This window comes from Malania oleifera, chromosome 9 (genome assembly GCF_029873635.1).
Source record: "Malania oleifera isolate guangnan ecotype guangnan chromosome 9, ASM2987363v1, whole genome shotgun sequence".
In the NCBI taxonomy this organism is placed as follows: Eukaryota; Viridiplantae; Streptophyta; class Magnoliopsida; order Santalales; family Ximeniaceae; genus Malania; species Malania oleifera.
Window position 1 is genome coordinate 55,601,272 of NC_080425.1, and position 25,754 is coordinate 55,627,025.

At 36.4% G+C, this 25,754-nt stretch overlaps 1 protein-coding gene across 1 annotated transcript; it reads left to right on the plus strand.

Moving 5' to 3' along the window:
* On the plus strand, positions 1–25,076 carry LOC131163465 (auxin-responsive protein IAA13-like). Its single transcript, XM_058120059.1, has 8 exons — positions 1–37; positions 15,305–15,357; positions 15,538–15,575; positions 16,262–16,584; positions 16,850–16,973; positions 17,422–17,483; positions 17,580–17,626; positions 25,038–25,076. Exons 1-8 carry the CDS (start codon positions 1–3, stop codon positions 25,074–25,076), a joined length of 723 nt encoding a protein of 240 aa, XP_057976042.1.
* Positions 25,077–25,754: the final 678 nt, after the last annotated feature.

A 25,754-nucleotide genomic window follows, 5' to 3' on the forward strand; every position in this document is an offset into this window, starting at 1 on the left:
ATGGTTGCTGGCGATAGCCAACCAATCTTGAAATCAGGTATTTTTCGTATATTTTTGGATCATTTCTTTGCTTGAAATTGATTCCTGGGATCCAAAGGAGTCAAATAAAAAAAAATGGATACTCGATTAAGAGTCCAAATGAAGAAGATATAGCTGTATAAAGTTTTAAGGTTCTAGTGTCATCACTGGTGAGTTGTCGGAGATGACGTTGGAATAGTGACCTTGACGACCACTCTCCATATGTGTGCCACATTCCTTGGATTGGTCGATCAGTCTAAACCAATTAGTTGACTCGTACGACCATTTTTATTTTTTATTTTATAAATTTGTTTATTTAATATAATAATCTATTTTAATTTTTAAAAATTCATAAAAAATACTTTTTCATTGCAAAAAATTATGAAAAAATAGTAGTAGCCTAAAAAAATTCTATTTTATTTTAAACATATATTTTTAATTTATTTTATTTACTTATTAGTTATCTTTATTTTAATTGGGTTGTCCCTATTTCTAAAAATATTTTCTTTTAGTTTTCTCTTTAAATTTTTGTTTGATAGTTTTAGGCAACCCTTTTTCAACATTAAAGGATTTTAACTAGGTTTTTACTCATTTTACCTATTTTTTATTAGTTTTTATTGTATTTTCTTGTATTTTTGCCTTTATAAATTGCTAAAAAATCATTAAAATTACAAAAAAATTATTAAAAATATCAAAATTTCTAGAGAGGGTTTCTATTTAGTTCTTAGGGTTTTCTAAGTGTCCTGAATATGTTTTCATCTTAATTTAAATGTATAAGTTATAAAATGCAAAATCTTGAGCCCTAGTGTCCCCTAATTCTCTATTTTGCGCACAATTATCAATATATGAATTTTAAGTGATTCATTTAGGTCAAAAGTCAATGAAAGTGATAGTATGAATGCTCACTTAAAGCTTATCTTGGTTTAGAATGTATGCATGGGTTCAATAGCATTCATAGGTTTTATGCTATGATGTTGTATACTTTGTTGTGGGATAGCTTTGATTTATTATCTTACATGAGTACAAATTGAATATTTGGAAATCTTAAAACATTTAATTAATTCAATGATGAATCTTAAGGTGGTGTCTTGTACATACCTTCAAGGATCTCGAGGTCAGGGTAATTGTTGTCTTGAGTGGGGTTGAACCAATATATAATTAAAGGTAAATATGCATCAAAGCACATTTACACATAAAATCCATTCTATGATAGACCTCAAGGTGGTGTCTTGTGCATACATTTGAGGATCTTAAGGTGAGGATAATCATCATCTTGTGTGGGTTTATCCAATATATTAAAGGTCAGAAAATATATATAAAATAAAGTAATTGAAGTCTTGATAGGTTGAATTTGAAGATAATCATAACCACACTTTTAAACTTTCCTCTTGAACGTAGACTAGAGGATATCAGTTACTTGGAATTTAGGATTAACTAGTGTTGACCTTATAGGTCATATCCCTATTTTTTATTATGACAAATACTCTGATATTTAATGGTTGATGAGTTTGTGTGCAGGACCAATTGAACGTATCATATGGTGCACGCACATGGCATATGAAGTGGAGACCTGAAGACCCTGAAGATCAAGTTTATTGTATTTCATTATTTTTTGGGTCTATAATAGTAATTAGGAGAAAATGGTCTGTAATAATTAATGTCTTACCTACATGGTAGGATCGATAAGTTCAAGACCACAGATGGACCTTAGGGAACACCCTTCGATCGACCGACACCGGATTTTTTCGATATTTTGAAAAAGGCTTAGAAAAGACCCTAGGACACTCACTCATGCATACATATGATTGATTATTTGATTCGAGTGATTGCATAGGGAAAAAGGACCAAACTGCATACATTGTGCACTTTCGGTCGACCGGTCAAGGCAGTTCATTTTGCCCTAGTCGACCAAATCCGACCTGGTTCAACAATTTGACTTCAGTCCGGTCGACTGAACCCAGGCCCAAGCCAACGGTTGACCATGTCCCGGTCGATCGAATCATTACAGTTCAACTACCCCCGATCGATCGAAACCCCCTGAGGTCAACAAATTGACCATCTAGTCGACCGAGACAAAAATGAATACCAACTACCTAGTCGACCGAGGGTCCTTGGGAGAAATCCCAACAATCTGGTCGACCGAACCATATGAACTTCGGTCGACCGAAATGGTTCTAGTCGACCGGACCTCTCGGGTTGCCCTTAATTTTTACCGTGGTTAACTTTTTTTAAATGGGGTTAAAATAGTAAAATAATGTTAAAACTTTTCTAATTATTCCATATGTGTCCTTAACGGTTATTTTTGAAGGGTTGTCTATATATACCCCCTCATTTGGAATAATTAGAAGAAGATTAGCAAATATCCTCTAATTCTCCAAAGCTCTATTTCTCACATCTAAGTTATATTTCTTCATTCTTACTTATCCTCATTGCAAATCTTGTTAAGTAAGAGTGCTATTGTGAATATCTAGTTAAGCTTACACTCTCATTTGTTCTAATTGATTGATATATATTTTTATTCGAGAGTAAGCTTGAAGTTTTTCTAGGAGACTTCATTAATAAATCTTCCATAGGAAAATTTCGTAGAGTTTGTGAGTTTTGCATCATCATTGCAATACTCAAGACTTCATATTGCTTTTTGTTTGTGAAATAAATTGTTGCAAATTGATTTCAAATATCTAATGTGATTTACTTTGAGAAATATTTTGTTGAGATATTTGTGCATACGAAAAAAGATCTTTATTGAAATATCCTTTAATTGATTTTATCTTCTTGAACACAAAGATAAAAATTTTTTATAAACTAAATCTGAATATCTTTTGTGGTTTATATTGAGAAATATTATCTGTTAAGATATTTGAAGTGTGCTTGTGATCTTCGTCTGTGCATTGTGATTGAAATATTATTTTGATACAAAGATCCTATCATTTACACTCTCACGCACTGATTGCTATATTTGCAAAAATATTTGAGAGTAGACACTCAGACTACATCGAGCTTAACAAATCCTATCTCTTTGTAGTGTATTAATTATATTGTGCTTAGTGGTACATAATCAGCTTAGTGTAAGAAGTATTTCCTTGTACGCAAAATTATATACACATTTGTTGTATTTCCAGACACGGGCCTAAAGAGGGAGACTAGCCCTGGAATAGTCTCGGATTGGCTTAGACCCGGTTAGGAAAGCTAGGTGCGCCATCTTGTTAAGGCGTGTAGGTTGAGGTCAGCCCCGTTAATTGACCTGATTAAGGTTGAAGTCAGTCATGTGCTAATTGACCTGGTTGTAATCGGTGTCGCTCCACCCTTAAGTGAGCTATTAGTGGAATCCTCGGGCTTGCGAGCTAAAGGCGGGGACGTAGGCACAGTTGGCCGAACCCCGATAACATATTGTGTGTTTGTTTATATTTCTGCACTTTATATTTATCGCATGTGTATGTTATTATTTGAATGATACACTTGATTTAAATTTCCATATATTATATTTATCGACGTATTTGGAACTGCACAGAAAGACCCTAGGTTGTAATATTCTGCTAACATCTAGTTCAACCTAGGAGGAAAGTTGAAAATTCCAATTCACCCCCCCCCCCTCTTGGGAATACACCAATTCTAACAACTAGAGACCAATCAATTGGTAGCAACTAGGTGTACTTAACCACGTCTAGGTAAAAAAGGTTAGTGACGATTCCATGAACCTTAAAGTGCAAGATAAAGAATATTTAACACATTCTTTGGATAGTCATCCCCATCAAGACGTCGGGTCCCAGTCTGCACATGTTGATAATAATATGATTAGGATCGATCTTGTATTTCCTAATGTAAAAGTGAACATCATCCTAACCTAATGCTCAAAATTCTAAAAAAACAAATGGCACACAAAACAAGGGTAACTTCATCAGGCTTCATACACTCCCCCTACATCTCGCTAGACTAGGGGTGTATTCCAGTCAAGTTGAGTTGAGTCGAGTCAACACAGTAAAATACTCGGACTCGACTCGACTAAAAAATGTTAAGCTCAAAACTCGACGTCGGGTCCCGGTCTGCACATGTTGATAATAATATGATTAAGATCAATCTTGTATTTCCTAATGTAAAAGTGAACATCATCTCGAACTCCTAACCATGTTTGACATCACCTGCTAGGTGATGCTACGTAGTACAACATCAGGGTCTCCTCCACCCATACTAGAAGGCCCTGCATCATCCCCTCCAGCCTGTGCACTACTACTCCCTAGATCTATCTTGCAAATGGAATAGCACGGTTTTAGAACTCTATTATCATATCTCACTAACACACCCAGCATACTCAAACTCACAAAATATTATGCTACCGACATTTTTCTAAACATTCTCAATCCCCATTAAAGATTCAATCCCACCACTCAGAAACACGATCTGACGATAGTATCTATCGTTTTCCAGAACTCGTCACCCCAGGAAAAATACAGAAACAACCACGAAACTCCTACTTCCAAGCCGCAAGACAGAACCCTAAATTCTAATCTCATCCTCTAACAACAACCGAATCATATCTTATCAATATTCATTCCTATACTTTGGTATTGTATTTTGTTGTTTACTAAAGTCTACAAAACCTAGCAAACTTAGGCTCTGATACTAAACTATGATGCCCCAATTTTTCATACCATTTTTTTCCCTATGTGAATATCACATATAACCATAAATCGGCCATTTCAACCACTGATACCATAATACATAACCTGACCTGAAAGTGGGTACCGAGTGTATAATCATACTCATGTACACAACCCTAACAACGGAAGTCATTTCATATATACATATATGTATATATGCATACATACCACAGCGAATACACATATCAAAGTACTATCATCCACACATACAAGTTTAATACAAAACATCTAGGGGAATCAAACCTCCCTAGCAAAAATACTCACCCTGTCTGCCCAAGGTATCTGCTCGCCTCTCTATCGGAGCTCTATCACCAGGTCTATCATGGTTTCCTGAAATATTTAAATGATTAGGTGGGATACATCTCACTAAGATGAAATAAATTATCTACAGTGTGTGGCGGTATGAGATTCATTATATAAATACATATATTCGTTTCAGTAATAATATCTTCTGAGCAAATATACCATTTTCACAATCATAATCATATAATTATACAACACAAGTTTTCATAAGATTTTACTTTCATTTCCAAAACCATTCGTACACAACACATGTTTGCCAGCGAAATTCCTGAGAATAGGGAAGCTTACCCGCCTATACAAGTAGCTTCCCTCTCCCCTGATATCATTTGCATCCTAACCCGATTAACTCGGGTTCAACTATAACAGATACTTATCAGAGCACTCACCTTACTTAGTAAGCCCTCAAGCGGTTTGTTTTACTTTGCTTTAATTATTTATTAGCTCACGCTATTTCATTTCTCATTTCCTCTCTCATTTCCATTCTCATTTCATTTCTATTTTCATTTCATTTCCATTTTCATTTCCTTTTCATTTCCATTTCCATATCTAGCTTATGAGTGTCACTAGTTACCAATACATTTGTGTCTATACTCATGGCTGCCCTGAGGATATCTCTCCACATCATGCTTCCTCCCATGAATAAGGTTGTGCGACCCAAAAGCTGAACCTAATCGTGGTTGGCCAACTCGGTTAGGTCAAATATCATCATATATCCCATATCTGTAGTATGTCTAGCCAACCAATAGCCCTGATCCATACTCAGGCGGCACAACAACTCGACTATACAGCTCAGTCGACTATCACGCCATATGCTCCACGAGCCCGTGTGGTCGCACTAACACCACTAGCAATGGTATTATGCTCTATATCATGACCTATTATTAGGGTTTCCATATCCATCCATTAGGGTTATCACTGCCACATACCAGCAATCATTATATGGTATTGGCATTTCATCAATCACGTGTCTATATTCCAATTCTCACAATTCAATATTCATATTGTAGAATTAACGGTGCAATATTCACATTTCTCATTTTCATAATTCAATGTCTATATTGTAGTATTCACATTACAATGCATATATTCACATATTCTCATATCAGTATTCACAAATCATTATTCTCATTGCAGCATTATCCTTACAATGTTCACATTTTCAATATACTTATATCACATTCGTATTGCAAGTTTTACATTGCAATATTTTCATTTCTCATTTTCACATTTCAAAGTTTGCATTGTAGTATTGCCATTGAAATATTCACATAATCAATATTCTCAACTCAGTTTCCACAATTCAGTATTCACAACTTATTTCAATTCAGATTACCATATACATATCTCATATTCATTGTTTCTCAGAAGATGTACATCTTTCAATGCATTTCACTTTCGTCATTTTTCCCCATTTCAAATCTCATAATCTCAATTCACTTTTTCAGGGTAAATCATTTAACCCAATTTAAACATTTCTCAATATAAATCATATGCCACACAAATTTCATCTAATATTTATATCATAATAAATTTCAGGTAAAATAACATAATTCTATTTCTCATATTTCTTAACTCATAATTTTTAGAAATAAACTGTTATAATTTATTCCCCTTACCTGGCTTACTGAGAGACTCATAAACACCCAAAATCTGACGCTCCTCAGCGTTTACAACTCAAAAGCCTAAAAATCACATTTTTACCAAATTAAACAATCCAACTCCCAGAACATTTATCTTTCAAAATTCTCTAAACTCTAAGTTAACTTAAAAATCCTTAAAGTATTTTACTTAACCTGGTTTTGGGATGGTGCCCCAAAACTCCAACATGAAAATCTACTCTGCCTAAGATGTAGAGAATCTTCTCAGGAACCTCGTGGCGATTCTCGATGTCAATCTAAGCTCTAACGAAGCCGAAAATGAAAAGAGAAGTGAGAGAGAGCTGTGGGTCTAAAGAGAGAGAGAGAGAGAGAGAGAGAGAGAGTGACTGTAACGACCTGCTTGATTTCCATATAAATTTTTTTTCTTAAATAATAAAATACAATACCAACATATCAAATCTAGTAGGTCATAATCAACCTGAACTCGTGGGTACCAGGGATACAACAGAAATACTGCACAGAAGCCTAAACAGCAAGAAATATAAAATCATAAACATCTCATAATATCATACACATAATACCATCCATCACAATACCAGAGTTACTACATCCATCGTATTTGTAAATACACATTCCAAAAGAGTCCTAGGGTCACTTCTCAAAAAAAAAAAAAAATTCATCCAACCCTAACAAAAGGCTTACCCTTTAGAAAGGGCAGGTCAGTTGTATCTATCTCAGTGGAGTTTTATCCGCTCTCCTATCAAGGGCTCCTGAAAATTCCATGTAATTCGAGGTGAGACACCTCTCAATATGGGAAATAACCTAATACTAGTGTGTGGCAACATGAGTTTATCTGTGTTATGCATAAAAGCATATATAAGCATATCAAGTTAATATGTATGTATCATTTCTAGGAAAACATGTATAATTATAACATGGCAGAAAATGCTAGATTTTCATAGTATAATTCATCTCATATAATAATAATACGAAAAAAACACGGGTAGGTTAGCTGGCTGTTGTTATGTATTACCCCTACATGACTGGGTTGTGTGGCTCAAAGGCGGGACCTGACAATGGTTGGCCGACCACTGCCAAGTCAAAAGTACAATCTGTAAGTCCGATGAGTCTGTCATACCTGGTCCGTACACCTGGGGCACTCACACTTTGTTGACCTTATTGGTCACGCCCGGTTTTGATTATGACAAATACTCATTGTATCTAATGAGTTGTTGAGTTTTGTGCAGGAATCAAGAATGATAAGATCAAGATGTGCACAAAGCAAGAAAGGCTTGAAGACAATTTCATAATATTAATTGTAATAATTTTCAGTAAAATTGTCTGTAATAGTAATTAGGGTTCTTAGGTTTGTAATAAGCACACACATCACAAACATGATTTAATTTGCAAGCTCAAACCGAACCGTAGAAAAACCTTAGGGTGAACCTTCGACCGACACCGGACTTTTTCAGTGATCTCAAATTGGACCCCAAAGTGACCTTAGGACACACACATATTCATATATATTTGTTAGGCACTTGAATAGGAATTGTTTGGGTAGATACGGTACCGAAATGCACACTTGGTACACTTTCGGTCGACCAGCCAATTCAGTTCAAATTGGCTCGGTCGACCGAAACCGGTCCGGGTCAACTATTTGACCCAGGCCCGGTCGACCGAGCCCTTACAGGTCATTTGACCTCGGTCGACCGAACCACCTGGGAGTCAACAGTTTGACCTCCCGGTCGACCGACCAGATTTGTACTCCAACTACCTGGTCGACCGAGGGGTCTTGGGAGAATTCCCAGCGGTATGGTCGACCGAGCCATACAGTTCAAAAAGGCCCCGGTCGACCGAACCTCGGAATTTTTGAAAATCGCCCTTGCCCGGTCGACCAACCACTCAGTTCAAAATCCCCCTGGTCGACCGAGCCACTTGAGTCCTGGTCGACCGAACCACTTTTGGTCGACCGGACCTCTCGGGTTGTTCCCATTTTTACCATGGTTAATATTTTTCTAAACAAGGTTAAAATGCCTTAAACGTCATTAAACTTTTCTAATAATACCCTATAGGTCCCCAACGGTCATATTTCCTTCCATGGCTATATATATGGGTACATTTGCAAAGATTAAATAGGGATTAGCCACTTTGATTAGGGAAAATTCTTTGAAAATCCAAAACCCTATAATACTCATTTCCAAGCTCCACACACTCAATCTTACCTTCTCATATTGCCTACATCATTTGTAAGTTGATTTTGAGTGCTTGTTGTAATTGGTTTGTTCTCCCATCTCTGGATTGTCGGATTTATTTTTGAGAGCCAAACCTTAAGTATTCTTAGGGGACTTTGTTAGTAAGTCTCTCCTAAGAAGACTTATATAAAACTTCTGAGTATTGCATAGTCATTGCAATTTCTTAAGAAGTTAGTATTTGCATTTTGGTTGCAAAAACATTTTCAAATATCTACTGTATTTTTATCTTGAAAATATTTGATGAGATATTTGCTAGTGTGATAAAATCTTTGTTGCAATGTTCATTAACTCATATATCCCTTGCTGAATACAAAGATTGAATATCCTTTTTGCAAACCAAACCTATACGTTGCTAGAGCTTCATATACATATATGTATTGAGAAAACTCGTTGATTGAAATATATGAAGTTTGATTAATATCTTTGTTTGAGCACTTAGATTGAATATCCTGTGATACAAAGATCGTTTAGGTTTGCACTCTCACGCACTCATTACAACGATAGTAAATTTATTTGAGAGTTGACATTTTAGACCACATTGAGCTTACATATTGAATCATACTGTGGTGTATATTATTGCGCGAATTTGGGTACATATCTGCTTTACTTGAAAGCACAATCAATGTACCATTTCAGTATAATACACATTGGTTGTATTTCCAGGCACGGGCCTGAAGAGGGAGACTAGCCCTGGAATAGTCCCGGATTGGCTTAGACCCGGTTAGGAAAGCTAGGTGCGTCGTCCTGTTAAGGCGTGTAGGTTGAGGTCAGCCCCGCTAATAAACCTGGTTAAGGTTGAGGTCAGCCCTGTGTTAATTTGACCTGGTTGTAAACGGTGCCGCTCCACCCTTAAGTGAGCTATTAGTGGAATCCTCTAGCTTGTGAGCTTGAGGCGGGGATGTAGGCACTGTTGGCCGAACCTCGATAACATATCGTGTGTTTATTTACATTTCTGCACTTTACATTTACCGCACGCGTATGTTATTATGTGAATGATGCGCTTAACTTAAATTTCCACATATCTTTTATATCTGCGCATTTGGAATTATATAGACCAACCCTAGGTTGTTTTATACGAGCATTTTATTTAACCTAGGTGATAAACTTGAAAATTCCAATTCACCCCCCCTCTTGGGAATACACCGATTCTAACACACTTCTTAAAACCACTTTGACTATCCATCCTTACGCTACTTCGTACAACAGCGTTAACACGATATCGTGATGATCACGAACACATAGCAGTGGTACCGTGCAAGTGCTAGCCTAAACAAGCCAACCAAGTTCTGATAACATATAGCATATAATCAAATTGTGACACATGGATATTTCATACTATTTATTGCCAAATCAATATCATCAGATCAATTTGCATATTTATATACATCATGAAAATCATCGGCTTGTACGCCGATAAATCATATCCATAACACGGCCCGTATGCTGGCAAAACATATCTATAGCACGGTCCGTACGCCGACAAATCATATACATAGCACAGCTCATACGCCGAAAAATAACATCCATAGCATAGCCCGTACGTCGGCAATACATGTAAAAATTCTCGACCCGCATGCCGGTTTTATTGTAAAAATCCACGTCATTATCATATTCTCAGAAAAACAGTATTTTATCATAAATTCTACTCATGCCACACAAAATAGGTTTTTCATAAATTCAGAATATCTCATCAGTTTCAGCAGTATTTCCCAACATAATGCATAATTATATAAATAAATAAATAAATAAATATATATATATTTCTCTATCAAATTCTATAAAATTTATACTTATTTTTCATAAAGCATCTAGCTTAGTTTATCCCCTTATCTAATTCTTGAAGAGCCCCTAAGAAAACAGTCCTGCACCCGTAGGGTTCCCCGTTCAACACCCCGAGAATGATATTTCTCAGAACTAAACTTCAATATTTCTATGCGTACTATGCTTTCTACAATTGTCAGGAAGTCAAATATTAAGTAGAAAGTCTTACCCTGAATCTAGGATGGATTCCAAACTAGCCCCACCTACGATCCACTCTGGTAGATATGCAGAGAATTTCTCTAGGAGTTTCGTGGTGGCTTTAGATTGTCGAACCAGCAAGAGATCGACCCGATATATTATAGAGAAGTGAGAAGAACTGAAGGGAGGAAGAGAGAGAAGTTTTGCAACAAAAATCAGCCAAGAAATGGCGTTTAGGGCTATTTATACTATGGCCTTCGTCGACGAGCCCCGTCACCTCGTCGATGAGGTCTAGAAGGCAACTCGTCGACGAACTCTCCCCCTCGTCGAGGAAATTCAGAGTCGCCCAAATATCCTCTCGGTATTTTTCTCGTGAACGAAACGCACCCTTGTTGACAAGCTCAAAGTATGACGTCGTCGACGAACTCTGCTGCTGCCTCTTTTACTATTTCTATTTTCCTCTCTCTTTATTATTATTTAAATACTATTATTCTTCAGGTCATTACAACGATGCTAAAAAATGAGGGTTTCACCCTTTATAGGCCGGGATTCATTGACGTATTCAAGTGGTTCGTCGACAAATACATGAAGGCTCTTTGTTAACGAGGAGGCTATTTCGTCGATGAACCTGAAATTTCCTAAACTCTCTCGGTAAACTCTTATCGACGAGACACACGTACCTCATCACCGAAATCTATAGGACATTCTTTGCGGAGACCCTTGGGTTCGTCGATGAAGCCCTGTTTTCTCTCCCTTTTAAAAATTCCCTTTTACCTTCTCTTTCATTTCTTTTATTAATTTAATTTTTTGGGTCTCTACATGCACTTCAAAAATAAGTGCAAAAGTTGTGTAATTTGAAAATTGATCAATTATCACCAAGATTGTGTCATGGTCCTTTACCTTTGGTAAGGAGTAAAGAGACACTTTCCCATGATCTTGTCGGTATTGGCTGCAACTTCAATAATCATGGGGTGTTCTTTCTCTCCACCTTGTCTTGTTGACAAATCAAACATATTTTTGTATACCTTACTACATCATCTTCCATATGCAGCTAGTAGTACCCCTATGTGATTAGTGCTTGCATTTGTCACCATTTTGGGTGTCTAGCCAACAAAGTGTCATGGTATTTAAATCATTTAAAACATCCACAAATCAAACTAAACATTCATACCATTCCCAAATCACAATAAATGATTCACAAAAATTGTGTTGGGAATTAAAACAAATTCTGAAACCTGTGAGGAACAAAATAGAGAAAGAATACACGCCAAAGAAAAATGAATCACATGCACAAGACAATATTTACGTGGTTCGGCAATTTTGCCTACGTCCACAGAGTTGCAGGGATTTCACTATTATCAGAGAGAAATATTACAGAGAGTGCAGCGGTACAATACTCTCCCTCTCGCTCTCTCACGAAGTTTGATCACAAACCCTAATCACCCAAAAGCAATCCTTTTATATGTTGCGCATAGGGTTTCGTTCCGAATGGGCCCAAAAAATTTTCCCAGGGGCATTGCCCAAGCCTTCGCTCCATGGACTAAGCCTTAGGATAGAAATCTCTCATTAAAAAAGGTCGGTTCATCATCCAAGTTTAACACAACTAGGCTCCACAAAAGCCCAACAAGTTGAATATCAGTATTTAAGCGCGAGAAAGTAAAAAGATAAGGGAGGGATAAGAATAACACCGAGATTTTTTATAAGGTTTGGCAACGTGCCTACGTCCTTGCCTCAAGTAACCCATTGTAAGGATTTTACTAACTCTCTCCGTTCAATAAGTGGAGTACCTCTCTCCTTTCACTAGGTAGAACACTTCTCTCCTTTAAGTAGGTGGAGCACCTCTCAAGCAAGAACACACTCTTGCTTGGCAACGATTCACCCCCGAATTGTTCGTTTACAATCAAATCAGCAACAAATTTTTGTAAAATAAGAAACTCTCTCAAAAGAGTGGATTTATACAAATTAAAATCACTTATACACTCTCAAAGATGAGTTGCTATGAAGTTCAAAAAGTTTTCTAGGTTTTCTGGAATTGGAAGATGAGAAAACAAAGAACAAAACCATAAATTATTTGTAGCAACGAAGAACAGCACACAACAGTGTTTGAAGAATGAAATTAATGAGTTTTTGAGCAAATAGAGTTTCCTAACATGATTAGGGTTACCTTTAAATAGATGTATTTGAAATCTGACCGTTTGCCCAAATTTTGGAAACAATATCTTTTGAAAATGGAAAGAAATTGTGCTGTTCAAAACTTAAATCACGCACTTCGGTTGACTAAACTAGAAGCCCGGTTATCCGAACCAATTAAAAACATGAATTTCAAACAAGTAGTGGCCTTTCGGTTGACTGAACTTTAGGTTTAGTTGACTGAACTTTTAGTCCGATTGCCCGAACCAACATTGTCTGAGCTTTTATTAATAACTGTACCCATTCAACCGACTGAACCATAAGGTCGGCCACCCAAACTCACTGATGTCAGGCCAAGTTGTTCAGTTTCTTGCATTCGGTCAATTGAGCTTGAGCCTCAGTTGCCCAAACCTTCTGAAATTGATTTTTTATTTTATTTTTAATTCCAAAATTCATTTGTCTTCCTTTGAAAATATGTTTGGACTTTGAAAAAATATATTCAAGTTATTAAAATAGATATTTAAGTCCAATTTATCCTATGAGATTCATAAACAAACTTAAACTTTAAGAAGTACTTGCATGAGACTTCTATTACATTAAAAAACAAAAAAACTTTATGTCTTCATGTCTTGAAGCTTTCATCCAAGCTCTAGCCAATCTTCATTTAATTTGTTTTCTTCATAACTTTTAAACTTTAAAAATAAATCATTGTGCTTGTAAGATATAATACTTGAAAATTCACTTGAAAGTACAATTAGATTCTTTTGTTTGTCATTATCAAAACTGAGATTAAGTCTTGTTAGTCCAACAAATATATTTATCAAAAAATATTTTAATGCACAGTATAAGATATAATTATTTAAAGAAGTCACTTTTTTTTTTATTATGATAGATGTTTTTTGTCATAAAAAATTATTAAATGGTTAACTTAAAGGGTCAACAAAATATTAAGAATCACACCAATTTAGAAAAGCATGAGACTTTTATCCTTTAATTAAGCTTTATGTTTATTATTTATCTATCTATTTTCCTGCACATTAGGAGTCAAACTATTACATTTTTTTTTTTGGGTAAAAGGCATGTTGTTGAAATTTATTTTAAGGAAGATAAAGAAGTAAAATGGAGTAAGGAAAAAAAGGAAGAATTTTTAGAAAAGCTCTAATATTTGGTATGAAAAAATACAATAAAAATTATATAATGTATATATAAAAATAAAATATTGATTTAAAATATAGGATAAAAGACATTCATCTCCTAGGATTGACAAAAAGATAGGAACCTCCCTTGAGGTTTCAAAAATTATATTTACCTCCCTTAAGGTTTTAAGAATTTTAAGGACCAGTCTTATGATTTGCCAAAAACACACAAACCTTAGTTTGTATTTTATAAAATGATAAGTTTTTAAGGGAAAGTTTGTATTTTTTTTTTACCAAACCTCAAGAGGGGTCTTTGATATTTTTGAAATCTTAAGAATGGTTTATGAAAATTTTGAAATCTCAAGAGTAAGTCAGTTATTTTTTTTTTACAAAACTTCAAGTGAGGTCCATATCTTTTGTCCTAAAATATATAAACTTAAATCATTGAATTTTGTACTATTTTATTATATTAGGCATACATTATTAGTGTGCATGCAAAAGAATCATAGGTTCTTTTTTTAAGAAAGGGTAAGGGCTATGCATAAAATGAATATTAGCTTGGAGATTATTATAATATTTTAAAATATTAATTATTTTAAAGTTTGTAAAATTTGTAAATAAATATTAATTTATAAAGTTGAACGTGGTTTAGAAAAAGTGAAGAAGAAAAATATTTTAAAAGTTATATTTTTTTTTCTTTTAATTAATATTAAAAATTCATGAGCACCAAGTGGCAGAGTTTTTTTCCCGAATTAACTTTTAAAAAAATATATATATTAAATAATACCTCATTCTAGAAAGTATTTTCCAAAATGACTCTGATGTAATCTCGCTACTCTTACTACTTGGAGTAGCGAGATTTGGTTGCCACTCGTCTGTACCAGATTGGGCCTGACATTTAAATCTCGTTACTCCAAGTAGTGATATTTATTTAAATCTTGCTACCCGGAGTAACGAGATTTTCTGTGCACCTATTTATTGGTTTTCCCTTTATTATTTATTTATTTATTTATTAATTAAATTGTTTTCTAAATTATTGGAGGGAAGAATCAATTATTAATTTAAATTACAGTTCGTAATTTAGTTAAAAATATTTTTTATCAAAAATTAATATAACAGTCATACACTATAAATATACACTAATTATATTTAATTAAATAGAGAAATCTTCTATTATTTTATTGAGTAGGAAATATTTAAATATTAATTGAAAATAATTAATATTTAAATAATTTAACATGTTCCAAATAAAGCTTTTGCATCTTCTGTTGCCGTTGTCTCTAGCACAAAAAGAGCCGCTGATTCTGTTGCCTAAGAAGTTGCTGCTGCTGCTGCTGGCGTTGTCAGCATAAACATTCATAGAAGCATAACGCTTCTTTTATTCTCTTTCGGTTCTCTTTTCGTTCTCATGTTTTCTTTTACCATTATTAATTTGTTTTTCTCTGACAATGAATTTTAGTGATACTGTTCCCTTTGATGGAGTTAGGATTTTAATTTCCGCATTTCTAGCATTTCCTACTTTGGGTTTGTTCCTCTATTGTCCTCTCTTTCTCTCTCTTTCTCTCTCTCTCTCTCTCTCTCTCTCTCTCTCTCTCTCTCTCTCTCTCTCTCTCTCTCTCTATTTCTATTCCACCATTTTCCCTATAAATTCTAATGTCATTTTTATTTTGCTAATATGGGTGTTTCGATTTTCTTATGTTAAGGGTTAACCGTCCTTTTATAAATTGTAGAGAAAATTGAAATGATGAAGAGTAGAGAATAAAATCTTGATTATTTTCATATGTAAAATACCGAAGTAAAGTTTCTAATTTTCTCAGATTTCAAAACCTGTAAAGAAAAACCCATTTATTAAAATATTAATCCATTTTTGTTGCAAAATTAATCTTCTCGGCAACCAGCCGAAGCATATATCAACTAATCCTCTAGAGTTATTTTTTCTTTGGAGTTTCGTGTAATTGAGAAATTGTCCCTCTCTCCTACACCGTGTCTTTCTTGCTACCGTGAAACCATTCAAATTTAGTTAACTTTGAGAAGGGTAACTCATGAGGATCTACCTCCATTAATTTGGATTGTTAAAAGATTGGGACCATGGCTGAAACTAAAAGATTGGGATGATTGTTGCTTCATGTCACTGTTTATTCTCTCTCTCCATGTCTCAACTAATATATTACTCATTAGTCATTACTATAATTAATTTTGTTCCTTGGGAGCAGTCAAGTTGTGGGATGGCCGCCTATAAAGGCTTATAGGATGAACAACTTGGCTAACCAGGTAAAGATTTTGACCTCTGAAGAAGATGAGACATGTGAGGATGATAGATTGAAGGATACTTCAAAGAAAAAAGTGTACAATGGTAGCAATAAGAACAATACTACTGCTATGGAAAAAGGACATCTTGGGTTTGTTAAAGTTAACATGGATGGATTGCCAATAGGGAGGAAAGTGGATCTAAATGCTCACGCTTGCTATGAGACTTTAGCCCAAGCACTAGAGGACATGCTTGTTAATCCAACCACGGGCATCACTTCCATTCGTGAGTGTATTCTTTATTTTCTATATTTTTTATCAGTAATGTGTAATTTACTTATTTTCTATCAATTCGATCTTAAAAGTTTTGATGTGAGACTATTGTTAAATCATTATTGCACCTCAATCTAATGACTAGCTTTTAGAACCAAGTGGTTTAAGATGGCATAAACATTTTGACCTCAAAGTCAAATTAGTAGGACTAGGACAGTAATGAGTTGCATAGATAATTTGGTTCTAGTTCTAAAATGTAATTATGATTGTGTAACTAGGTTCGAGTGGAGAGAGTGAGCAAGCAAGAAAGGCCTCCAAGCTTTTAAATGGATCATCCGAATTTGTGCTCACTTATGAAGATAAGGAGGGGGACTGGATGCTCGTAGGAGATGTTCCTTGGGAGTATGCACCTTTCATTTCATTCTAAATGATTATACTAGTGCAATATATATATACTTATGTATATATGTTTTTGTGAATGTGTCTTTGTGTATATATATGAACATATTTATGCCTAATGTTTTGTATATGCACTACTAAGCCCCAAATGGAATGATGTCAAATGACAAAGCTAGCCCCATCGAAGATTAGCTAGTCTATTTCGAGCAACATTTTTAGGTGTAGGAGCAGTAGCTACACTATTAGTAACCTAATATTAAACATTTTGGACCATGCTTTTAAGCCTGTTTCATTCAAGTTCCTAGGTACTTTGGACAGGCAGAGACCTATGGGCAGTGCATATCAAATAGAACATCATAAGAAAAGACAATATTGTAGTTGGAAATTTAGATGTTCTGTAAATGCTGACAATATATATGTTTTTTGTTTTTGTTTTTTGGTTTGTATATAGGATGTTCCTCAACACAGTGAAGAGGCTTAGAATCATGAAGACATTGGAAGCTAATGGACTTGGTACCTAAAATTTTTAATTACACTGGCATCTGACATTCAAAGTTTTGTATAGACACTGACCCCCCACCTTCTGTCTGCTTAATTGTTAATTTTCAGCTCCAAGATTCCAAGAAACTGATGGTCGGCAAAGAAGAGAAGCTTGTGTACTTTTCTTTATCTTCCTTTACCCTTTTTATGTATGGAATTACTTTTATCCCAAAATGGGAATATTTCTATTTTGCTAGCTCCAAAACTATATTAAATAGGCTTTGGGTCATATCAAAAATCATTATAGATTTTATCCTAAAGGGTGGGGGATTGGGAGAGACCACATCTCACTACAGTTATAAAAGCAAATGATAATTAATTATAGTGTTGGGTTTGCAAAATACACAAGTATTAAAAGGCGAGAAAAAGATGCAAAGAAGTCACTAGTCCAGCAAAACATATATTATTTAATAATTTATATACTATATTGGACACAAAAATAATGGATACAAGACATATTTAAACTTGTTAGAACCAGAGAAAGAAAGAGTAGAACTTAAGTGATGTAAAATGCATACAAAGTGGGGATAATAATGTGTTAGTTAAGGAAAAAAAAGACATTAAAAAAAGGGATGAAGAAGTTATTTTTTCTAAGGTATTTAATGAAAATCAAGTAGAAAACTTGAACTTGGAATTGAGAAATGATGAAGAGGTTAAAATATGAAATTTATTCATAAAACTAGAGTTAACGAAGATAAATTTGCAATAAAAAAAAATGGAAAATGGAAAAATTATAGGATTGGATAGTATCTTAATCAAAGTTTGGAAATGCCTAGATGATACGAAATTATATGTTAACTAATTTATTTAACACAATTATAAAAATCAAGAAAATGTCAAATGAATAGAGGAAAAACACTTTAATACCTATCAACAAAAATAAAGAAGATATTTACAATTATAATAATTACTGTGCAATTACGCTTATGAGTCATGCAATGGAACTGCGGTAAAGGATAGTGGAATTGGCATTAAGGTTAGAAGCTAAGGTATCAAAAAATCAATTTAGTTATATACTTAGGAGCTCTATTACAAAAGTAATATATCTTTTAAGAAGATTGAGCATATAAAAATTTAATTAACCAGTTTCGTACACATTCAACCTATCAAATGACTATAAAAATTTCTGCAGAGTCCTCTTTAAAAATTGAGCATATCCATCAACGCACCTGTGCAAAGAAAACATTCATCAAATACAATTGATACCACTATGTTCACAGCGTTACATTCACCAGTTTCGTACACATTCAACCTATCAAAATACTATAAAAATTTCGGCAGAATCCCCTTTAAAAATTGAGCATATCCATCCACGCACCTGTGCAAAGAAAACATTCATCAAATACAATTGATACCAGTATATTCACAACGTTACATTCACCAATTTCGTACACATTCTGTAATGACCTACTTAATTTCCATTTTTTTTTATACAATGACATTTAACATACTCTGATACCATACAGGGTTAAAACCGATCATCAACCTAAGCAGCAAGAAGCATAAATTAAATAAATATATCCATATACAATTATATACAATACCAGAGTGCTAACAAGTTTCCCATAATTTACATATATCACTGTTCCCAAAATATCCTCAACTGGTGAGGGCTATACAAAAACATTCCCAACAATATACTCACTCTCTACTGACAGGGCACTACTGAAGCCCCTCTATCTGCGAGCCTGGTCCGCTCGCCTACCTGGATCACCTGAAAAATGATTCAACATTGGGATGAGTCAATGCTTAGTAAGACGAAATATGCTATCACTAGCGTGTGGCACATAAGCTACAATATTATGAAAATCTGTTTTCATATAATCATGTATAACAAAATATGTAAATACAGTTTAAGTAATAAAATCCACCACCCCTTTCTATGTTGCTTAACATAACAGAATTGAAGATTACTATTCAAAATACTTCTAGTATGAGTAAGCATATTCCCTGTTTCTGTAAATCTATAAATACGTAATAGTAACTGAAAACTTTCCTTGTGGATAACTGTGTGTCATGATTTAACCCCTCATGACAGGATTGTGCGGCCCGTAGGCTGGATTTACCCTGGCTGGCCAACCAGGAATAAATCACTATACTCCATTGGTCTGATCTGCCCACCTCAACCCATATATGATGGGGAGCCTGTCCACGTCAAAGGCCTAGGTGATCGACCTACTACCACGTATTATCTAAATAGGTGGTTGCACTCATAACATAACATAATATCTGTAGGAACGGTACTGTGCTCTGTAACTGCATAGTCCAACAGGGTCTGATACTATATAATATATTTCTATATACAACTATCTGATTTACCTTGATTCAGAAATAATCATAATAACCATGATATTGTATAAACTGTACTGTGATTCATATATCATAATACTGAGAACTGCATAATTATAATACTGAAGACTGCATAATCATAATACTGAAATTCGTATAATCATGGTACTAAAATACATAAAATCATGATACTGAAGTTCATAAACATAACTCCGTACTATATTCATATTCTTAAGTCACACCATACTTTAATACATAATTTTCATAATTTAATAAACTATATAATATTTTAAAAATACCTAGCATAGCATATTTCCCTTACCTGACTACTGGAAAGCCCTTATGATTTACTAACCTAACACCCGCAGGGCCTCCTACATAACACCCTAAAAACAACATTTTTTAGAATAGAATATCAGTATTTCTTCACCTATATCATTTCCTATAACTGTCAGAAAGCCAAAAATAGACTAAAAAGTCATACCCTGAATTTGGGATGAAATCCAATTTCGTTTCACCAACGATCCCCTTCGGCAAACTTGTAGAGAACTTCGCCAGGGGCATAGTGGTGGTTTCGGATCGTTGATCCAGTGTCTAGTGGGGTCGAAATCGAAAAGAGAAGGGAGAGGGTTTGTAGGAGAGAGAGAGAGAAGACTGAAATTTGAATAAAAATCCGAATTTGCTCTATTTATAGGGCCAGATTTGTCGAAGAGACACATCACCTTGTCGATGAGTCCTTCATTAAATTCGTCGACGAAACCCTGTATTCGTCGATGAAATTTAGAGCAGCCCATTCCTCACTCGGTATTTTCTCGTCAATGAAATCCTATATTCGTCGACGAATTTCCTTATGCACTCGTCGAAAAAACCCTATATTCGTCGACGAATTTCCTGGCAATTCTTTGAAATTATTATTATTATTATTATCTCTAAAATGCGATGTCGTCGACGAACACTCTACTGCCTCCTTCTGTTCTTGTTTCCATTTTCCTCCCTTTTTATTATTAAAATAATATTATTCTTTGAGTCACTACATTCTCCCCTCCTTATAAAATTTCGTCCTCAAAATTTACTGTCTGTATTCCCTTCTATCATCTTATAAGGCAAAATGGTCTACTTATTTTATTACCTACCCTCACTTATGGCGAAGGAATACCGTAGTTACATGGGTAGTTCTAGGAGATTACAACCATAAAAGAAAATTTCCCCCAAAACCAAAATACTACCTAATCTATACTCTATATTATAATTACACTGGACTCAATAAAATAAAATTACCATCTAAGCATATACATCAGTACTGTAATTCATCAAATAAATAGGGATATTTTCATCTAATTTCATCTTTAAGCTTCTATGAGGCTTCTTCAGTCGCGTGGTTTCTCCATAAAACTTTTACTAGTGGTATCTTCTTGTTGCGCAATTCTTGTTCTTTCCTATCTAGGATTTGTACTGGAGCTTCTTCATACGCTAAAGCCTCACTGACTTCCAGTTCTGCATGGCTGATGATATGGGAAGGATCTAAGACGTATTTCCTTAACATAGAAATATGAAATATGTCATGAACTCAAAATAAAGATGGCGGTAAAGCTAGCCAATAGGCTACTGACCCAGTCTTCTCAAGTATCTTAAAAGGGCCAATAAACCCAGGGCTCAACTTACCCTTCTTTCCAAATCTCAAGATCCCCTTCAGTGGAGTTATTTTCAGAAATACATGATCACCCACTTCAAATTGCAGTTCTCGGCTGTGAGTATCCGCGTAGCTTTTCTACCGACTCTGCGCTGCACTGATCCTATCATGAATAAGTTGGACTTTATCACATGTTTGCTGAATTATCTCTTGACCCAAAACTCGCTTTCACCTACTTCATCCCAGAAAAGAGGAGATCTACATCTCCTACCATATAATGCCTCGTAGGCTGCCATGCCGATGCTAGTCTGATAACTGTTATTATAAGCAAATTCAACTAGCGGCAAAAATTGAATCCAGCTACCTCCAAAGTCTTGCACACAAGCACGAAGCATATCTTCTAATACCTGGATTGTTCTCTCAGTCTGACCATCGGTCTGAGGGTTGAAAGTTGTGCTGAATGCTAGCTGAGTCTCTAGTGCCTACTGCAAACTCCTCCAGAACCGCGATGTAAAACATGGATCACGGTCTGAGACTATAGATATCGGCATTCCATGGGGTCGAACAATCTCCTGTATGTAAATCTTTGCTAACATGTTCATAAGGTAGTTAATCTTAATAGGTAGGAAGTGTGTTGTCTTTGTCAATCTATCAACCACCACCCAAATAGCATTCTAACCATGCGACGCTGGCGGCAACCTAGTAACAAAATCCAGATACATGGTCCCACTTCCACTCGGGAATGAATAATGGCTGCAACTGACCAGCCGGTCTCTGGTGCTCAACCTTAACCTGCTGACACGTCAAACACTGTTGCACAAACGCTGCTATTTCTCTCTTCATGCCACTCTACCAGAAATAATCTTGTAGATCCCTATACATTTTCGTACTACTAGGATGAACAATGTATAGAGATCTTTGTGCCTCCTCTAAAATCACCCTCCTGATACTATCATCTGTAGGCACACACAATCTGGTGCGAAATCTCAGAGCCCCATCATCATAAATGCTGAACTCCTCTTCCTGACCATCCTGTATTCTGGCAAACACCTCCACTAACTCTGGATCATTTCTCTGAGCAGCTTTAATCTTTTCATGTAATGTGGGTTGTACAACCAAACAGGCAATAAGCGCCTAGGGATCATCCTCCACTAATTACACACTGAATCTCTCTAAGTCCATCTGAATCGGATGCTGAACTACCGCTGCTAGTTGTGCTGTGTCTCCTGATTTACGGCTCAGAGCATTAGCCACCACATTTGCTTTACCTGGGTGGTAACTGATGGTACAGTCGTAATCCTTGATAAGTTCCAATCACCTCCTCTGCGGCATATTCAACTCTTTCTGTGTAAAGAAGTACTTTAGGCTCTTGTGATCTGAAAATATTTCACACCTCTCACCATATAAGTAATGCCTCCAAATCTTCAGTGCATGTACAACCACAGCCAATTCTAGATCGTGAGTAGGGTAATTCTTTTCATACACTTTCAACTGTCGAGACGCATATGCGACCACCCTACCATACTGCATCAGCACACAACCTAGCCCTTTCAAAGATGCTTCACTATAGATAACATAACCATCGCCTCCCGATGGAATCGTCAAGACTGGTGCAATAACGAGCCGCTGTTTTAATTCCTGGAAGCTCTACTTACATTCTTCATCCCACACAAATCTGGAATTTTTCCTAGTCAACCGCGTGAGAGGCACTGACAAAGTTGAAAACCTCTCAACAAAACGACGGTAATAACCTGCCAGTCCTAAGAAACTACTGACTTCCTGCACATTCCTCGGCTTGACCCAACTCACCACTGCATCAATCTTGCTAGGATCAACTGCTATACCGTCTCCTAAGATCATATGGCCTAAAAATGCCAACTTCTCAAGCCAAAACTCACACTTGCTAAACTTAGCATAAAGCTTCTCCTCTCTGAGTGTCTGCAACACCTGCCTCAAATGCACCTCATGATCCTCAAAACTCCTCGAGTACACCAGTATATCATCAATGAAAACTACCACAAACTGATCTAAATACTGGTGAAAAATTCTGTTCATTAAGTCCATGAACATGGCTGGGGCATTCGTCAAACCAAACAGCATAATGAGAAATTCATTGTGCCCATACTTGGTCCTGAAGGCTGTCTTCGTTACATCCTCCGCTTTTACTCTCACTTGATGATACCTAGATCTGAGGTCAATCTTGGAATATACCCTTGTACCTTGGAGCTGATCAAATAAATCGTCTACACGGGGTAGAGGATATTTATTTTTAATAGTAACCTTGTTTATCTCCTTGTAATCAATGCACATCCTCATAGACCTGTCTTTCTTCTTTACGAACAACACTGGAGCTCCCCACGGTGATACACCGGGTCGTATAAACCCCTTATTCAACAAATCCTGCAGTTGCTCCTTTAATTCTCCCAATTCAGTTGGAGCCATACGATAGGGAACTTTAGAAATCGACGCAGTCCCTGGAGGCAAATCTATAGGAAAATCTACCTCGCGCACAGGAGGTAATCCAGGTAACTCCTCTAGAAAAACATCTAGAAATTCTCATACTACTGGAGTGCTGTCAATCTTCAATTCATTTTCAGATGCTTCTTTCACAAATGCTATAAACCTCTGACCTCCGTACAGGAGTAATCTGCTCGCCTGCATGGCGGATACTAACTGCGTTGGAGCACGTACCCGTGAACCAACGAATCTGAATTCCTGCTCTCCAAGAGGTCTGAAAATTACTTCTTTTTGGAAACAATCAATGCTAGCGTGATTGGTAGCCAACCAATCCATACCCAGTATTATATCAAATCCACACATATCAAACACAATAAGATATGCTGGTAGTACTTTCCCTTGAATTTCTATCGGATAGCCCCTAAGTACCCTTTGACATCTGATCACTGATCCTGAAGGTGTAGCTACCGACAGCGCTATATCTAATAACTGGATCTCACTCTCAGATAATTTAACATAAGATGAAGAAATGAAAGAATGAGTAGCACCCGAGTAAAAAAGAACAATAACTGGATATGATAGAATAGTAAATGTACCTGTCACCACATCCGTAGCAACCTCTGCATCACTTGGCATCAAAGTGTATACTCGCGCTAGGGCCACATTCCTTTGTTGGCCACCACGAGGCGCCTGGTATCCTTCTTGAGCTACCTGATGTCCTCCCCGATAGGGTCTGGGAGCTGGGATCTGGTCCTGCTGACCTGGGCATTCACGTATCATGTGATCGGGTCTCCCATAATGATAATGTACACCTTTGCCTACCCGGCACTCTCCCAAATGATGTCTCCCACATGTCTGAGACACTGGGTACGTCGGTGCACCTTGGTTCCCACGAGGTCCTGCCATCTGCCTCTGGTCTCTTCTATCGCGACCTCCTCTCCAGGGACCCCTACTGGTGCCAGCCTGAAAACCCTGATGCGTAGGCCTCTTCCTTTGACTTTGAGCTGTTACACCCCTCTGAATGCCACTCTCAATAATCGCAACTCTGTCTACAACCTCTGTGAATGTCTGAGCCCTAAAACCAATTATCTGCTCAAACATATTCTGCTTTAATCCCTCTTCAAACTTTCTCACCTTTTTCTCTTCATCAGGTGCCATATGTGGAGCAACGCGACAACTCGACAAACTGAGCCGCGTACTGGGATACAGTCATCTGCCCCTATACCAAATGCAGAAACTCTACTGCCTTCGCACTCCGAATGATAGTCAAGAAATACCGCTCGAAGAACAGATCCTTGAATCGGTCCCACGTCACTAGAACTGGAACCGGCCTCTACTCCTCTTTCAGACGCGCTGCTCTCCACCAGCGCTTTACCTCCCCTGTCAACTTGAATGTGGAAAATGCTACCTTCTACTCATCCGTACATGGAAGCACCACCAATGTCTCTTCGATATCCTAGACCCAATTCTCAGCTATAATCGGGTCATCTCCTCCAGCAAAGGATGGGGGCTTCATCCGCGTAAATTGCTCAGTCGAATAGCCACGCTCCCCAGAGCTCCTTGCCATCTCAGCCATCACCTGCTAAGTGACGCTACGCAGTACAATATCTGTATCTCCTCCACCTATACTAGAAGGTCCTGACCTATCCTCCCCAGCATTCGTGCCACTACTTCTTGGGTCCATCCTGAAAACAAGAAACACACTTAAGCACTTTATCTCCTATACGGACCTACCCTGTATCAACTCAAAATTAACTACCTTTCCTTACCTTAACCCAATATCCAGTTCTGTCACCTAGACAAACGACCTGACAATAGTTTATTATGGTTTTCCTTAAATCGTCACCCCAGGAAAAACACATAAGCCA

Bases quoted from the DNA above. Each gene is read 5' to 3' on its own strand.
- LOC131163465 (XM_058120059.1), top strand. From the start codon at position 1: ATGGTTGCTGGCGATAGCCAACCAATCTTGAAATCAG. The intron at 15,358-15,537 runs GTTGCCTAAGAA...TGATGGAGTTAG, and splicing joins CAAAAAGAGCCGCTGATTCT to GATTTTAATTTCCGCATTTC. The intron at 15,576-16,261 runs GTTTGTTCCTCT...GTTCCTTGGGAG, and splicing joins TCTAGCATTTCCTACTTTGG to CAGTCAAGTTGTGGGATGGC.